Below are 19579 nucleotides of genomic sequence, written 5' to 3'. Positions count from 1 at the left end.
TAGGTACCTATTTTATAATTTTATGTTTTGAATATTATTTCATAAATGAAAACGCGCCTTAAATATCATGTGTCAACTGAGGTATGAGTGACAAATGACAACAGCTGGCAACTGCACGAGTGCACGGCTACTGTCAAAGTCAAAATGTGAATTGTTTCCGTACCTACCTAGTTTTGTTATTCAATTTTCACATAAAAAGGGAAGTAGTTTTTTTTATGTAAATAAGAATCGTATTATTAGTTTCCAATAAGATATATCAAAACGCAATTTCACAATGGAAAGCAGTATAATGGTAGAAACGTTACCATTACTGGGCAATTGTTGTTTATGCACTAAATTGGATGTTGTTAAAAGTATGATAGGTACGGAGATTGGTTGTAAACAGTCAGAAACGTACTCAGATATATTGATGAAGTGTTTTTCTATAAATGTAAGTATTGTTTAATATTTTTCATTCATAAAAAGTATACTTTCTCAAAGAAGTTCAAGGCACTTAAATTCTTTGGTTTGGCTGAGAAATAGACGTGATAGTGTATCCAACTATCATTAATAGCTTTTCATATTAAATTTACTCACAGTGCTTCAAAATTACTCAACCGATTTTGATAAAATTCTGTAGACTAAGTTCTGTGGTCTCACAACAGAAAATCAATGCGATGTTTTTAATTCGCCGGTTTCACTTGTATTATGATGGGTAATAATTTGATGCAGATAAATAATAAAATAATCAGAGAAATACTGAAAAAGCATAATTGTGTCTCAAAAATTATTTCAGTCCATTTATCAAAAAAGGCTACAATATAATATCATCACACTATTACCAATAGGAACAGAGCATTCTATATAAAAATGATAGTTAAATATAAATCTATAAAATTGTTATTATTATTTACTACTATCCTCAAAAAAATGTCTCGGTCTGGCAGGACACAGAAGGCTGATCACCTACTTGTCCTTAAAGAAAATCGATCAGTGAAACAGATGTATAATGCATCTGCCCCTTAACCCACTAGGGGACGTGGGACTTCACTTACTATCCTCGCCCCGCGGTTTTACCCGCATTGCTCTGCTCCTGTTGATCTTAGCCTGATAATATATAGCCTATAGCCTTCCACGATAAATGGGCTATCTAACCACAAAAAGATTTTTTTAATCAGACCAGTAGTTCCTGAGATTAGCACATTCAAACAAACAAACCTTTCTACTTTATAATATTACTAGCTTACCGCCCGCGGCTCCGCCCGCTTTGTCTAAAACCTAATAAATTATATACTAAAACCTTCCTCTTGAATCACTCTATCTATTAAAAAAAACCGCATCAAAATCTGTTGCGTAGTTTTAAAGATTTAAGCATACAAAGGAACATAGGGACAGAGAAAGCGACTTTGTTTTATACTATGTAGTGATATAGTATAGATGATTTATTATGTTAATGTTTAAATATATTCTCTTTGTCTATTTGCAGGTTGCAAGCCTAGATGTGGAAGATACTAAATGCCTTATTTGTGAAAGTTGTATCGACCAACTAATGTTATGTTTTAAGTTTAAAAAACAAGTTGAAGAGTCTTTAAAATCTTTAGAAGCAGCTGCGAGATTAAAGAGTAAGTGATTATTAGTTTATTAATTATTAATAATATTCCTCTACTTCTATACTAATATTATAAAGAGGAAAGGTTTGTAATTATGTATGTATGGTTTTCACGCATAAATTACTGGACCGATTTCAAAAATTCTTTCACCAGTGGAAAGCTGCATCCTCACTGAGCAACATAGGCTATATTGCATTTTCAAAAAAAAAAATTAGAGATCCTTACCAAAAATGCAATAATGTAACCCAAGGTGTAAAAAAATTCTTTAATAAAAATTCTGTCATCACATGCACTGCTGAATCTATTCCTTGAAGTACGAGGATGGTTCTTATGAAAAAAAATGTAAACATGTAGGTACCACGTCTTTATAATATCTATAAATTTGTGTTTTATGCCATAGAAATAATTTCATACGTTTTCTCTCAAGCTAAGGTGACATTAAATAAGACATTAAAAAGCTAAGGTAACATTAAAAACCTATATATTTTAATACACAAATAAGATTTTTTCAAGCCAAAGAGGCTTTAGTTATATACAGTGTTTTATATTTAACTAGCTTTCCGCCCGCGGCTTCGCCCGCGTTTTCAAAGAAAAACCCGCATAGTTCCCGTGGGATTTCTGGGATGTGTATTTCATAATCGGTTCAGTAGTATTTGTGTGAAAAAGTAACAAACACACACACACACACACACATCCTCACAACCTTTCGCATTTATAATATGTATTAGTAGGAAGAACGAAAATTTCGTAATTATAAAAATGTATTACTTACTTGTATATTTTTTAAGTCACCATGAAATATCGTTACTATCGTATTTTTCTATAGAATTCGATTATTTGTGTTAAATAGATACGTGTAATTATTTTAATTGTATTCTGAAATAAAGAAATATTAATACTTAATTTGACTGACCGATTGGCTTGGTTGGTAGTGGCCAGAGGTTGTGGGTTCGATTCCCACCCGGGGCAAATATTTGTGTGATGAACATAGATGTTTGCTCTGTGTCTGGGTGTTGAATATCTATATAAGTATTTATTTAAAATTATTTATCAGCCATCTGGTTTCCATAACACAAGCGAAAGCTTAGTATGGGATCAGATTGTGCCGTGTGTGAAAATTGCCCTGAAAAAAATATTTATTTATTAATATATTCTTCTCTGAAATTTTTTGTTAATTTTTTTTTCACATAACTTTCAGACGCGGACGAAAATGCGATGGCAGTTAAAGAGGAGATATCTAAAGACATGGGCAATGATAGTGCGAGTGGTGAGTGAAGTCAGATGCTCACTGTCTTACCACAAAAAACTTTAGACAGGGTTTAACTTAGGCTGGTTGCAGAGCTTGACCGACCATCAGTTTGTACGTCAGACGCGCTTGTCATATGTATGGAAATTCATAAAACCGTTCATAGCTAGACCGACCATACGCACGCGTATTGTCATGCGCATTAGTGTCATAGTCATACAATTGTTGATGCGTATCGTCAGGACCGACGGTACGCACTGACGGTCGGTCAAGCTCTGCAACCAGCCTAAGCGTGGGTTCTCTTTAATCTGCTTTTGTCGTATTTCACATAGACAACTGTAAAAGTGACAGCCCCCCTAGACAAGTGGCTTTCTGTTAGCGTAAAGTTTGATAGAATAGATTGTGAATGTATGAGATTGAAGTAAGCTGTAGATACGTTTATCTACAGCTTACGTCAATCTCATACATTCATAGTCTATTCTATTGAACTTTACGCTAATAGAAAGCCACCTTGTCTAGGGGGGCAGATCCCTGATTTAAAGATAGACTGTGTTTAATACCATTTATCTTTTAAAAAAATCATTATCATCATCATCCATATACTATGTTCCCACTGCTGGGACACGGGCCTCCCATAAGGCATTCAAACTCAAACATTTATTTATTCAATTAGACTTCTTCGAGAAGCACTTTTGAATCGTCATTACATATTTTTAACATTTACCACCGTGGAAAGCAGTAGGTATCTACGGAGAAGAACCGGCAAGAAACTCCATAGTTGCTTTCACGGGTATCGAAATACCTATATACAAAATTTCATGCAAATTGGTTCAGTAGTTAAGGCGTGATTAGCCCGGCCGTACACGGACTGCTCGAGCAGTCGCGACCGCTTCAAGCCGTCAACTTATTGGTCATCCTCGAGCAGTCAACGACAGACCACTCGAGCAGTCCGTGTACGGCCGGGCTAATCACGCCTTAACTACTGAACCAATTTGCATGAAATTTTGTATATAGGTATTTCGATACCCGTGAAAGGACATAGGATAGGTTTTATCCCGGAAATCCCACGGGAACGGGAACTATGCGGGTTTTTTTTGACTGCGCGGGCGATGCCGCGGGTGGAAAGCTAGTTCTTTATAAATGTGAAAATTTTAAAGAATATAATAAATTTAATTCTGCTTAGAGATCGATTTATTTCTCTATTCGTTAAAATTTTAGTAAGAAGCATTTGCATAATAATTTTAACCTCTTACAGAGACAAAAGAGTGCTTAAGTATATAATATGTGTGTCTGATTATGTTATGGGAGACATGCATAGAGTTTATATATATCATATTGTGTACAGGCCGGCGCATTCTTTTTCATTATCAGAGCGCATTCTAAATTTCAATTTCAACATTAGAATTCTGATTGGTTTTGTTTTTGGTCGATTTTTGTATAAATACGGATATTGTGTGCAAAATAAAATCATTACGATCAGTATCGTCTTGGAGTTCACAACCCCTTTACAGTTGGTGACCTTCGACGGAGCAAAAAGAAAACATGGAAGAAAAAGACTAACAACACCATGAAGAAAAGCACTGCGAGCTGGCCCCCGTCTACATCCAGTCCAGGCTGCTACCATCTTTTACAGAGACTGCCTACCGAACCAAGCACATCTACAAAATGAATTAAACAAGTTTCTACATAATAAAAAGAAGAACGACAAAACGCCTATCGAATGGACTACTGCAGCAATTGAAGCTTTTGAGAAATGCCGACAAAGCATCACAGAAGCGACAACATTATGTTTTCCCATTCTTGGCTGCTCCTTTGCCATCATGACTGACGCCTCGGATCATAGTCTCGGCGCTGTACTTCAACAAAAGTTCAACAAAAGATTGATGGAAACCGCTAGCCTTTTTCTCTAAAGCAATGAGTGCTACGCAATGTCGCTACAGCGTGTATTTTCGCGAATTATTAGCAATATACGCGGCTGTATTACATAAGTCAATTCTGTTCGAGTATCAAGTATATCAAAGGAGAAGAGAACACAGCCGCCGACGCGTTGTCACGCATCGAAGACATCCAATGCCCTAATGTAATCGACTACAAGCAGTTAGCCGTCGACCAAAGTAACGACGAAGAGCTCAGAAAGTTAAAAACTCAAACAAATTTAACATTTGGTGAAGTCACGCTACCCGGACTCGATCGACCAATCACGTGCGAGCTATCAAGCGCATCGCCCCGTTCTTTTCTACCAAAGGCATACCGTTTTATGGCATTTAACGCTCAACACGGACTATGCCACCCTGGTATTAGAGCTACTCGGAAGCTAATAACATCGAAGTTTTTCTGGCCAGCTATGAATAAAGACGCTACGTTATGGGCCAAGTCTTGTATCAGCTGTCAACGAGCAAAAGTTCACCGGCACGTCGTCACTCCATTAGCAGAGTTCCCGCCTTCGCAACGCTTCGAACACATACACATAGATATAGTCGGTCCACTACGACTCTCAAGAGATTACCGATACTGTGTTACCATCATTGATCGTCTTACAAAATGGCCTGAAGCAGTTCCAATTCAAGAAATAACTGCCGAAGTCGTCGCGAAAGCATTGTACGAGAACTGGATTGCACGCTTCGGCTGCCCGCTACGCATATCTACCGATCAAGGTCGACAATTTGAATCTGCTTTATTTAAGGCACTCATGAAAAGATTTGGGGTTACAAGAATACGCACTACGGCATTTCACCCTCAAGCAAATGGGCAAATCGAACGATGGCATCGCACTATGAAAGCCGCGCTCATAGCTCGCGGCAGTACTTGTCAATGGACAGACGAACTACCGACAGTACTGCTGGGTTTACGCACAGCTATAAGAGAAGATAACAACTTGAGTCCAGCTATGATGACCTACGGCACTACACTGCGCATGCCCTCCGATTTCTTCGTGCCTACACGGACGGGTATTGAAGACGCTGACTACGTGAAACGCCTGACAGAAACTATGGCTATACTCACACCGACTAAACGATCCCCCGCAAATCGAGCAACATTTATTTACAAGGATTTGTCTACGTGTACTCATGTATTCATACGGAACGATACAGTTCGAGCACCACTCACTCCGCCGTATGACGGCCCTTATGAAGTACTGAAGCGCTACGACAAGTACTACCAAATACAGTTACCTCTTCGGACTACAGTAGTATCAATTGACAGACTCAAGCCTGCATACATATTAAACGAAGAGGTTGAAGGTATGGCAAGCACAGCAGTAGCATCTACACCTACACCTACGAGTACTACGTCGTCAGTTCCTGCTACAGACTACAACACGGACCAGGCACGTCCCTACACTACAAGAAGTGGACGCGTCGTCAAGAAAAATGTTCGCTTCGCTTGAGGGGGGACACTATGGGAGACATGCATAGAGTTTATATATATCATATTGTGTACAGGCCGGCGCATTCTTTTTCATTATCAGAGCGCATTCTAAATTTCAATTTCAACATTAGAATTCTGATTGGTTTTGTTTTTGGTCGATTTTTGTATAAATACGGATATTGTGTGCAAAATAAAATCATTACGATCAGTATCGTCTTGGAGTTCACAACCCCTCTACAGTTCTCTACAATGTCATTGTAGGTCCAGTAGGAATTTATAAAAATTGGGATTTTTTTATTTGAATCACTTATTTGTTTCAAAGGTTCTAAGACATGGCTGGGTATTATTTTTCGGTTTTTCGTTAAACATGTTCTAAAAGATTAACATTTTATGTTATTTATTATCCAATAGTAATTACTACATGTGTCTGTTTAAAAATTACGCTTTAAATTATGCTATTATAAATTATCTATGTCTACAATAAATTTTAAAGAGCTAAATTAAAAAACCTAATTAAAAAATTCATTAAAATACTTAGATAAGAATTAAATTAATTCTAGCCTTTATTATTAACTAGTGGTCCGCCCCGGCTTCTAAAAGGTAGCCTACGTCCTTTCTCGGGTATCAAAATATCTCCATACCAAATTTAATGAAAATTGGTTTAGTAGTTTAGGCGTGATTGAGTAACAGACAGACAGAGTTACTTTCGCATTTATAATATTAATAGTATAATAGTATGGATTACACAACGATATGTTAGTAGTTTCTGGATATTTAAATTTATCATTAAATCATATAAAAAAATCGATTTAATAAGTTTAAAATTTGTGATTCAGAGAATAGAATGTCCTACATATGTTAATTTTATTTCACGTATAACAAAAAATATATGATTGATAGAGCGGCCGTACACGGGCGGCTCGAGCAGTTAACGGCTGAGCGGACGGACTGCTCGAGCGGTCGGTCGTTGACTGCTCGAGCTGTCACTACAAACCTCACTACAAAGCTCTTTTTAAATTATGTATTAGCTCCTAATTTAACCACCCAGAAGACCGTTCTGTGCTCCAAGCGTAGCAAGTCGAGGGGACTACTGAAAACCGGCGCCTCTCCTCTAATACGGAGAGGCAAATGCTGAGTAGTCCACCTAATCACAAATACGATATTAAGATATTTGAATGTATTTATTGTATTTTAAGATTAATTTTTTTTCCATGCAAAGTGTTTAGTTATAAGTTAAAAACTTGTGAAAGTATTTGTGATTAAATGTATTTTCTTTCTTTCTTTCTTTCAAACCGCGTACCTAGATGATGGCTTAAAGCGGTCGCGACTGCTCGAGCAGTCCGTGTACGGCAGTGAATGAATGTCTATAATCCACCGCGCGGTCGCGGCTTCAAGCCGTCCGCGTCGGTCTCGCGGTGGTCCGTGTACGGCCGGCCTTAAGACGTGGCTCCCTAAATTTTATGTGAATTTGCTTCTATATTCTGAAACAGTCACACATACAATCAAAATGGAACTTTAGTATATGATTTATTGGGCCTTTTTCTTTCCATGTACAAGACAGTTACGTAATTGTAATATTTTCGCTCGATTCATTTTTTGTTCAAAAATTATGATTTTTTTTTTAGGATTATTACATTTTTTTAAGATTTACTGGGACTTTATGTCTAAAATAAATGTTAACAGAAACAAAATATAGTTTACTATCCAATGCCAAGATATTTTTTCTCTAGATCAATTATTACTTTAGTTATAATCGAAATAAGAATTGAGACTTACGAGATTTACGGACGGACGGATGAATTGGCAGCTAACTTCCGAACCGCCATTAAGAGCTAGCGCGCAAGAGTAACTTTTGTCTCCGCAGCTATTTAGTCTCTCCCTTCAACTCTATGGGGAGTTGTGTCGCTACGTGCGCGCACTTTCTTACTAGCCCATAGAGTTGATGGGAGAGACAAAATAGTTGCGGAGACAAAAGTTGCTCTTGCGCGCTAGCTCTAAGTTTGAATCGAACTGTACCTAGTAGTAATTAAACTATATTTAAGATAATTTAAATTTCTTTTTATTTATGATATTATAAAAAATCTAAAATGTCATTATAGCCTTTCCGAATCCGATTCAATACTTTTGCACGCCTCATAAGCGAAGCGTTGAGGTGGGTACTACTGTCACTTCGCGCAAAACATCTGATTTTTCAAACTTAAAATGTCTTTATGTATCATACATTGCACTTGTAAGATAATACATACACACACATATTAAGAAAAAACACTATTTTTAATATTCATGATATTTTTGATGTCATTTTTGTTATTTAAACTAGTTAAAAAACAGTTTAAAAAAGTTCTGTCTTGGACGTCCGTGTGTCTGTATGTGCGGAGGATTTTCTTGTTAACACGATAGCGACCGAAATACTTTACTAATCGAGTCTTTTTTTTCTCTTACGCTTGAGTATGCTCAGGAATAGAACCCTTTCATTTTTCAGGGTCTGATTCGATGTGGTTTAATTGTTATTAAATAAACAAAAAAAAAATATCGACTGTTCTCCATAATTTTAGTATATCTATATATATATTCTTTATTTTTTATTTTTTTTTTTATATTTATAGTGTACTCAAAATTCACCATTATAAACTCGATTCTTTATACTCTTTATACTATAAGCCAAGATTTAAAAAAATAAGTTGGTAGTCAGTCCCTTAAACCTACGCAGTTTCACATCTAGGTGGGGCCACAAGAAAAATAGCTCAATTATTACGGTACCGCTTTCTTTACTTTTCCAAATGTTTTATTTTATTTCTTTTTTATATTTATAGTGTACTCTTTATAAATAATCAATTTTATTGTAAAGGATGAGATTATGAGGCGTGCACTTTTGGATTTTCCAAACTATTATTTGTATTTGACGTGAACTTATTTTATGAAATAGTGAACTATAATATAAATGAAGCCAGTAATACAACCGTTTTATTTTTCATTAAAAACCTTAATTTTTTTGTTGTATTTTCAGATGATGAAATCCTCCTCAGCCATTTCAAGCAAGAATCAAACAGTGATTATATTGATGATGAAATGAACGAAGACAGTGAGTATCTATCCTATCCTATCCTATTCTACTATCCTATCCTATCCTACTATCCTATTCTATCCTACTATCCTATTCTATCCTACTATCCTATTCTATCCTACTATCCTATTCTATCCTACTACTCTATCCTATCCTATCCTATCCTATCCTATCCTACTAATATTATAAATGCGAAAGTTTGTGAGGATGGATGTGTATGTGTATTTTTGTTACTCTTTCACGCAAATGTTACTGAACCGATTACAATGAAATGTAGCACACATAGAGAGGGTAACTTGGATTAACACATAGGATAGGTTTTATCCCAGTAATCCCACGGGAACGGGAACTATGCGGGTTTTTCTTTGACTACGCGTTCAAAGCCGCCGACGGAAAGCTAGTATCCATACTAATATTATTAATGCGAAAGTAACTCTGTTTGTCTGTCTGTTACTCAATCACGCCTTAACTACTGAACCAATTTGCATTTTCAAACTCAAACTCAAACTCAAAAATTCATTTATTCAATTAGACTACTATTTAGTAGCACTTTCGAATCGTCATTACATAATTATTTTAACATTTACCAACATTTACCATTAAATTTGGTATAGAGATATTTTGATACCCGAGAAAGGACATAGGCTACTTTTTACCGGGTTTTTCTTTGACTGGGCGGGCGAAGCTGCGGGTGGAAAGCTAGTATATTATAAATGCGAAAGTTTGTGACGATGGATTTGTTATACTTTCGCGTAAAAACCTCATTTTATCATGTTACTAAATTTATATATTAATTTATTCGTGAAACTTGTATACTAATCATAAACTTCATGCATTTTAATTTTTATCGTTATCAGAAGTTGTGTCTACATTTGTTACAATTTAAATTGATCTACTAAATCGTTAATAAAATAATGTTTAAATAATATACAAGTGGAATTTTGTAGGTAATATTTACTACTAGCTTTCCGCCCGCGGCATCGCCCGCGTTTTCAAAGAAAAACCCGCATAGTTCCCGTTCCCGTGGGATTTCCGGGATAAAACATGTCCTATGTGTTAATTCAAGTTACCCTCTATATGTGCTAAATTTCATTGTAATCGGTTCAGTAGTATTTGCGTGAAAAAGTAACAAACATACATACACATATACATACATCCATCGTCACAAACTTTGGCATTTATAATATTTGTTTTAAAGCAGTATTATTTCCAGAATGTAAAAATGACAGCGCCACATGAAATTAACTCCAATCCAAGATGAAAACTTGTTTAAAAGAAATAGACTATTTTTTTTTTATAAAGATTGTCTAACGCTATCGCTTTCCTACTCTGGACTGCTTTAAAACATCACGGATGAGAGAAAATACCCTTAATACTGTAGATAGAAAATTTTACTCAAAAAGAATATGATATATGTAGTTAATTGCAGCAATAACAATTAAGACCATTGCAAAAAAATACTGACCTCAAAGGTCTTTGAGAAACAAGATTAAGTGAAACTTTTGAGATAGTTTTAAAATGACAAAATCAAATTATACGCAAAAATTTAGCTTAAGAAAGAATAACTATAAAATTAAATTCTCTGCAACAGTATTTTTTTTCTTAAAATCCTTTTTTTTACAGTATTAAGCGGTATGGCACTTAAGAACGAACCGGACGAGTACAGACCTCCAAGAAAAACGCGGAAAAAGCTTCCCACTAGCAAGAAGAAAATGACCTATTCGAGCGTGTGTAAAAAAGTAGCAGACTTGGAAGATACAGAGGCTCTAATAACTGCCGGGCTTTTCCCCTTCAAAATGAACAGAGACAACACGTTTTCATGCACAATATGTCCCGAAAAGTGTACCAACCTGGATGACTTGAAGACCCACATTAGCTTACACAGTACGTCAAACATGGCGACAGCTATCAAGAAAATGGAGCATTCCAACTCGCAGAAGTTCCAAAAGAATGGCAAAGTACTCCGATGCAAGAATTGCGCAACAGACGTGCATAACTATGACGAAATGAAACATCATATAGAAGTCTGTAGGAATGGGTGTCGAGTCAACAAACTTCCCTTTAAACTAGAAAAAGATCAACTCGATTGTCCCATTTGCAAGAAGACGTTCCTAAACTTTGTCACCCTAAACACTCATATGAACGAACATTACCCAAACTACACTTGTGATAGTTGTGGAAAGGCTTTCGCTTCTCGATCCCGTCTCAGAGGCCACTTGAGAACGCACGAGATCGGATCGTTCCCGTGTCGTTTCTGCGATATCGTATTCGATAAAGTGACTAAACGGGAGAACCACGTGTCGAAAGAACACAAATCTGGCATCAGATATGTTTGCAAAAAGTGTAATATATCCTTATCGTCTTTTTACGCAAGGCAAAAACATTTAGCGGAAGTTCATAATGAGGAACTGAAGAAATATAAGTGCAAAGCCTGTACACAGAGCTATATAACGCCAGGGCATTTGTCCAGTCATGTCAGACGCGATCATTTAAACGAAAGGAACCATAAATGTACCAAATGTGACTTGGCGTTTTATACGAGAAATTCGCTAAAAATGCACATGATAAAACACGATGGGGAAAGAATTCATGTTTGCAATGTTTGCAATAAATCGTATCAGAGATTGAAAACTTTAAGGGAGCACATGCGTATACATAATAATGACAAGCGGTTCACATGCCCCGTGTGTGGATGGGCCTTTACGCAAAAGTGCACTTTGAAAGGACACTTAAAAGTGCACGAGCGGAATTTGAATTAGGCTGGTTGTGCACGGCGCGGTTGTGAACGGTTGTTCTAAAAAAAGTGTGTCGAGCACACGTGTCAGAAGTGAAACTTCTTTGGCAAGATTCAAAGTACTAAAATCGTTGCTTTACTCCATGTGACGGTATTGCCATGCCGTCATGGCAATACCGTCACATGGAGTAACCTTGAAATTTTGCTCTCAACGCGACTAAAGAATTTTCACTTCAAAAAATGATATTACAAGTAAAAATGTGTAGATTGGTTACCAACACAACATTCGATCTTCAAACGGCAAACTAACGCACACACGATTAGATGTCAAAGTGAGATGGCATGATTCAACTATCGTGAGCGAAAAAGAGACAACTGGAGTGGCTAATTGTCCACATTTAGACGTGCCAATACATGTAAAATGTGGCCAATTAGCCACTTTCGCTAATAGTCTATCTACATCTTTTTACTAAAAATTGGTGACTATTATTAATTAATATGTAAAATACAGTTGGAATTAGAAGCATGAATATTTATCGTGACATCTCAAAATGATATTATTTTTTTGTTAAATATTATATTATATTGATAATGCAATCGCTTAGATAGAGGAAATTTTAATAAAAAACGTCAGGAGCCGTATTATGACCACTTATTCCCAGTCAGTTTACGCCGTGAATTGAACTGACTGGCAAATTCATATTATGAACGCAATAACCAGCCATGGTTAATTATGGTATTACATAATTATATGAATTTGCCACTGAGTTCAATTCACGGCGTAAACTGACTGGGAATAAGAGGTCATAATACGGTTTCAGATTGGCACAGTTTAAAAAGAAATATGTACTTGTGTACAAAAATACAATCGAAAAGATTGTATTTTTGTCAGACTGTCTGTAATATAATTTAAAAAAAATGTTCTTAAAAATCAGAATTTTTTCATTACAACGCTGTAGAACGTTATCATAGAAATTTTGATTTATTTTTATTTTTTTAATAATTAAAAAATGTTATCAAAATGGAATAAGTAGCAGAACTATTTTGTTTTTTTTTTTTTTTTTGTAAAAAATTATGAAATTATTTCAGTTGCCAGCCGTTCTAAAAGGGCATTATTTTTGCATTTATGTATAAAAAATCATATCCTCAATCATTGTTGAGCCGTTCCCAACTGTGAACAAACAAACATACATTTTTATATACGTTATTGTATATATATTATTTATAAGATACGTGTTATTATTAAATAAATTTTATTAAAAAATTAGATTCAAGAATTTTAGATAAACAAAAGTGCAATAATTTTTTCACGTTATCATTTGTAAAAACTTTTTATTAAATAAGTTATATATAAAGTGTGTTTTATTTTACCCCCAAATACTAACTACTAAGTAACTTAAAGTCCCGGGTTCGATTCCCGGAGAGATATTTAACCGACTTCCAAAAAGGAGGTTTACGACTGTTATTTTTGGTAAATAAATTGTAATATCTTCTAACAAGAATAACTTAAATAAAAAGTACTTAAGTACATCCATTTATTTTATCATCTGCTACTAATAAACTTAAAAGGTCCTGGGTTCGATTCCCGTAGTAAGATTTTTTAACCGACTTCCAAAAAAGAAGATCGGATTATAAACAATTACAATATGAAATTTCACGAGAATTAGTACCCTGTAGGTTTTCATTCCGAAAGTTTTCAGAAATTTGCGAAAGTTTGTAGCTTAAAGTTAAACGACTGTGTCTTTTGATTGCGTTGGCTTATAAGTTTGATTTTTTTCACAGCTTCAAGGTAGCGTAGACTTGAGTATTCAATATAAATTTCAGCTTCATACCTCCACGCGTTCATAAGAAAAATGGTCTTGACATAAAAACAGGTGGACAACAAAATGATCCTGTAAAAGTGTAAAGGTACCATTTTTTCCTTGTGGTTCGAAACCCTAAAAATTTTAAACAAAATTAATTTATGCATACACGTGCATGCTTCATGGGTTTTGAAGGTTTGTCTTATTTATTTTGTCTTATCAGTAAAAACCGGTTTTGTAAATTAAATTTTGACAAAGTTTTCTAATAATAAAACTATCTTGCTTGTCTGTCTGTTGTGAAATGTATTTTATTCATAAAACTCGAAAGTTCTTTGTTAGTTGTTTATTAAGGCTGGTTGCTTGACCGACCATCTAAAGGGCTTTCAATTCTTTTTCAATTGTTAAGGTGTAATCGATATGTGTCCTTTATTCAATTACAGCCTTCCGTGTATAAAAATAATCTTTACAATTAGTCAATCTACTGCTACTCAATTCTGCCAATTTACTCTATAACAGAACCTGGTATTATGACATTGCACGTTCACAAACATCGATGTTACAATAATCAATTTGCAAACCATTGCTGCGTTTGTATAGTACATGTTATAATCAAGTGGTGTTTAAGCAGCAATGGATGGTGATGTATATTTGATTTTCAAGTGTATTTTTCCATTGGTAAGGTTTGTTTTGCAATGTGTTATATTTATAATTCTAAATTAAAAGGCGATTATTTCGTAACTATTACAGATATCAAAAAACTTTGAACTGATATCGAAAGTACTTAACCTAATGAGTAAAATGGCCATAATAATTTTTTTTTAATAAAACGAGAAATATCTAAAAAATTAACTTAAAACCCTCCCGTACATTTAGTATGAGGTATGAATATCCCATGTACATGGGTTGATCCAAAAGTAATGATAATCAATATTAAACAAGGTCATTACAGTTAAAATAATTAGGTATGTCACTAGATAGTCTTCTAACTAGATAATATACTTCGATATTTTTTTTCCTAACCTTAGAAAAAAAAACTTTGACTTCATCCACAAAAACCCCCTCTACTGCGGTCATCACTTCGCTGTCGTCTTCAAATTTCTTGCTAAGACTGTGTTTCTTGTGCCCAGGAAGAGGATATAATTAACTAGGAGCTAGATCTAACTAACAGGGTGGGTGTTCAAGCATTTGGAATGCCGATTTTTGAATGGCAGCCATTGCAACTGACGCTTTGTGATCTGGTGCGTTTGTGGGTGCGTTGTCTTGGTGAAACAGCATTCAAGCCCGTAGTTTGACACGTCTCTTTTCCTTAATAACCTACCGCAATCTTTTAATTTAGTCTGTGTAGTAAGAGCCCAATATAGTGGCTACCTTCTTAGAATATTCCACCATACTTATGCCTTCAGCGTCCCAAAAAACTACCACTTTAACCTATCCCACTAATTTTCACTTTGAATTTATTTATCGTCACTTTGGAAGCTCGCATCCAAGCCATTGATGGAATCTTGGTTTCACCATAAACATGGTGAACCCGGGTAACATCCATGGTCACAAATCGTGATAAAAAATTATCCTGATCTTATTAAAAATTTAGAAATTCACCCTCTAAATGTCGAATCATTGATTCTTCTTTTCGTCGGGAAACATTCTGGCACGCACGGTTCACATTAAAATTAATGTAAATACTTGGAAACGTGGCCTGTTGATATGATTTTTTTGTGATAACTTAGTGAGTACATGAGCAAGCAAAAAACATTTATTTTATATTTTTATGTGCACAGGAAATACCCAATTATCATTACTTTTGGATCAACCTAGTACATTTAATATGAAAGATTTTAGCTTTTTCTTTCTTTTTTTGTTTTCTGCTTTAATTACTTCGCAAAGAAGGAAAGTTCATTTAGAAACTGTAAATAGAGCTCCTCATTGTATTGAACAATGAGGACGTCACTTCGAAAATCTGCTATGAATACTAAAAATATGGGAAATAAAATGTATGGGAGCTTTTGATGTAACATTTTTGGATATTTCTCGTTCTAATTAAAAACATTTATTATGGCCATTTTACTCATTAGGTTAAGTACTTTCGATATCAGTTTAAAGTTTTTTGATATCTGCAATAGTTACGGAATAATCGCTTGTGCACACTTAACGATTACACCCTGTATATAAAAATGAAACCCGTTTTCCTTGGTCACGGCATCACGCGTGAACGGGTGGACCGATTTCAATAATTATTTTTATATTATATTCCTTGAAGTACGAGGATGGTTCTTATGTAGAGAAAACGTAAATGTACCACGGTCGAAGCCGGGGTGGACCGTTAGTTTGAAATACATATATGTACATAGTACATTAGCTTGAATGTTTTTGGATCTAAACTAGGTACCTACTATGTATATACTTATAAATAAAAATATTTGTCGACTCTCGAGTAAACTCGGATGTAACCGCGGAGAGTGGCTAGTCAAGCAATAATAAAAACTAGTCAAGTGCGAGTCGGACTCGTAACACTAAGGGTTCAGTACACATAAGCTAAAGAGAAATTGCAAAAATTGTTCACCCATGACCCATGCAATTCGATTTGTTAATATTTGTAATGGAAATACTGAAATTTTGTCATGAATAATCACTTATAATACCACAAGAGCTTCAAAATTATCGGGTATTTTCCGATAGGTTCGTTGCAAACAAATGAAGGAGTCAAGTTTTCAGTCAAGGTTAAAAAATCACGAGCGCGAAGCGCGAGTGATTTTTCCTGAAAAACTTGACGACTTTATTTGTTTGCAGGGAACCTTGAGGGAAATTCCAGATAATTTTGAAGCTCGTGTGGTATTCGGGAGATTATTTTTCCGTCCCAAATGTCGGCCAATATAATTTCACAATTGAATTCAACCTGTCAGTTTGACGTCAACGACCAGAGAAAATTTTCAAAAAATTATCAGTATAATACCATGTAGGTTGTACCACGTGACGTCGAATGGTGCAATTCTATTGGTCGATATTTGGGTCGGAAAAATAATCTCTGCAAATTTCAACTGTCTTAACTATCACGGTTCATGAAATATAGCCTGGTGACAGCGAAGTCGTACTTGCACACTTGAGTGAAGTTTCACCCTATGATAATGGGACCCTAAAAACCTTGTTAATCGAAAAACTATAAATAAGAAACCAAATTCCGATAAACAACCGACAAGTGTCTGATAAGAGTCCGATAAGTAATTGAGCTATTTTGGAAATTTCCTGAATAACAGTGTCGTGTTGTGTTTCATCCATACAACTTCTCTACTTCATAAATACAAAAATAACCTTTTCATACAAATCTCATATAAATCATTTTATTACAATCTCACCAAATACCTCTTTTCTTTCTTAATCGATTAAACAACATAGGTACTTTCCTTCCATACAATTCAATTAACAACTTTTCTTCCATAGGTACATTTTTACCAACCTTTTATATAACCTCTTTAAACCTTTTCTACAATTTGTAGAAAATAACTTTCTTCCATACATCTTTTGCAACCTTTCATACAACTTTTTTAACCTTTTACAACTCATAGAATAGAAAACTTTCCATACATTCTCGAACACACTAGAACCTTCTTCCATACAATGTTGAGGAATCCATTGCACATTTATGGAGCAGATGATGCAAATATACCAGCAGATCTGCATTTTGGCAAATATTTGCTGCAGATGTGCATCAAATTTGGCGATAATATTGCATTGGTAAGTAAGTGTTTTTTTTATTGAATTAATTATACACAAGTACGGAAAGCCCGTACAGTGAGTACCTACATTTATTAAATACCTACTAAATTTCCGCCAGCCGCTTCGCCCGCGTAGTCAAAGAAAAACCCGCATAGTTCCTGTTGCCGTGGAATTTACGGGATTTTTATTATACAGGATGTCTCACTGGTGGTATGCTAAGCTCAATTGAGGTTATAGTTTTGCATACGCTGAGTACGTAAAAATACGTATTAAATTCCAGACGCATTCTTTTTTCAAATAGATAATAGATTCTTAAACAAACTTTGCCACCCGCACATGAGCTATCTTTTAAGATTATGTATTCATTGATACAATGCTCACATTAGCGAAGCGGTAAATGCCATCTGCGTGAAGCTAGAGAAGAGAATACGGATTTTAAGGAAAAATTTTGGTGTTTTTTACGTGATCAGTGTATGCAAAACTACAAGTCCCTTCGCGCTTAGTATACCGATAGTGCCGTGTCCCCAAGTGGGGTAAGGGGCAGATGAATTATTTTCACTGATCTATTTTTTTTAGGGACAATCAATGATAACGGCTTACTACGGCTATTAGTATTTAAATTACAAAAAAGTGCATTAGAGTTATAATTATAATGTTGGGCCTACTGTGAGTTGTAGGGAACCTTTTAAATTAATCTCAGGAACTGCTGCTCCGATTTGAAAAATGCTTTCGGTGTTAGATAGTCCATTTATCGAGGAAGGCTATATATTGGCATCACGCACAGGACCAACAGTAAAACCGCGGGGCACAGCTAGTATCTTATAATTTACTTCTGCGCAAGTTCGGGCAAGAAAAAGAAATATGCCGTTAATTTCACATTAACACAATTTCCAGATAGATGCAGACACAAACCAAAAAATGACCTACAAAGAAGTAGCCCAGTTGTCAGTCAACATAGCTCTCTCGCTGAAGCGTCTCAATGTCAGCGTGGGGGACGTCGTCAGCATTTGCTGCGAAAAGCGGATGGAGTTCATGCCGACGGTCGTGGGGATACTGTGCACGGGCGCAACGTTCACAGCCGCTGATAATGGTGTTATTGATGGTAAAATTATACAAAATAATACGTTTGTATTAAAAATATTAAATATTGTTATCTACCTATAAAAATGTATTTACAAAAAAGAGCAAAGAATATCAAAATAAATTTAGTTAGTGTCGTAGAAATTTTTTTTTAAAGATATGCTGATTTGGGCACCATTTTGGCATCATTTAATGCTTCATCAACTATGAATATTTTCACCAATTATTTCCAGAACAAATTCTCTACCGGCTAAAAGTAACAAAACCAAAAGTACTATTCCTATCAAAAGATGCATACGAAAAGCACCAGGCAACACTACGTTCAGCAACTTACATAAAGCACATAATCGTATACACAGATGAGCACATAACACCTATGAGTTTTAAACAGTTCCTCACAGAGCACGCACCAATAGAGAACTTCGAACCGACTCCAGTTGAAGGTTGGAAAGAGATAGCTATAATACAGTTCTCGTCAGGCACGAGTGGGATGCCAAAAGCTGCTAAATATACGCATAGAAGTTTCATGATGGCTAATAGAAATGTTTTGTATGATGCAAGGTAGGTATTATAAAATCTATGTGGCATGTGCTGTATACGCTAAAAGATCTATCTTAATAATTTTATAGTATACAGATAAAATGAATATGAGGCAGGCAGGGCCGGATTTAGGGGAGGGCAAACGGGGCGAAGGCCCGGGGCCTCCACAAGCAGGGGGCCCCCACAATAGAGACTTCGGAAAAAAAATCTTTCAAATTCCAACTAGTAAAACTAGTAAACATCTTTTCCTTTGATATTTTTTTTCACTTTTACCTTTACCTACAGCCTACATATTACAGTACATGATTATTTGATTATATTAATCTTAAATATTAACAGAAATCATTGATCTATATTTGTTCAATCAAAATCTCAAATGGCCCTGATAAGCACTTGCAATTTACTACCCATCTTAAGGGAGTACCCCAATGGCTCAATGGCTCA

At 35.4% G+C, this 19579-nt stretch overlaps 1 protein-coding gene across 2 annotated transcripts; it reads left to right on the top strand.

Moving 5' to 3' along the window:
* The first annotated feature begins 185 nt into the window (after positions 1-185).
* LOC123702360 (gastrula zinc finger protein XlCGF26.1-like) lies at positions 186-12910 on the top strand. 2 transcript variants are annotated; one of them, XR_006752860.1, is made up of 6 exons: positions 186-430; positions 1466-1601; positions 2788-2856; positions 9209-9286; positions 10892-12131; positions 12180-12910. XR_006752860.1 is itself a non-coding variant. In XM_045650098.1 (5 exons), the coding sequence occupies exons 1-5, from the start codon at positions 275-277 to the stop codon at positions 12025-12027; spliced, it is 1575 nt and encodes a 524-aa protein (XP_045506054.1). In that variant the 5' UTR covers positions 186-274; the 3' UTR covers positions 12028-12910. The 2 variants fall into 2 exon arrangements, 1 of the variants encoding a protein (XP_045506054.1); XM_045650098.1 differs by having other exon boundaries at positions 10892-12910.
* The last annotated feature ends 6669 nt before the right edge of the window (positions 12911-19579 follow it).

The sequence above is a fragment of the Colias croceus genome, chromosome 23, assembly GCF_905220415.1.
Source record: "Colias croceus chromosome 23, ilColCroc2.1".
NCBI classification, from domain to species: Eukaryota; Metazoa; Arthropoda; class Insecta; order Lepidoptera; family Pieridae; genus Colias; species Colias croceus.
This window is presented reverse-complemented; position numbering and strand designations above follow the sequence as displayed.

Bases quoted from the DNA above. Each gene is read 5' to 3' on its own strand.
- LOC123702360 (XM_045650098.1), top strand. From the start codon at position 275: ATGGAAAGCAGTATAATGGTAGAAACGTTACCATTACTGGGCAATTGT. The intron at 431-1,465 runs GTAAGTATTGTT...GTCTATTTGCAG, and splicing joins TGAAGTGTTTTTCTATAAAT to GTTGCAAGCCTAGATGTGGA. The intron at 2,857-9,208 runs GTGAGTGAAGTC...TTGTTGTATTTT, and splicing joins GGGCAATGATAGTGCGAGTG to CAGATGATGAAATCCTCCTC.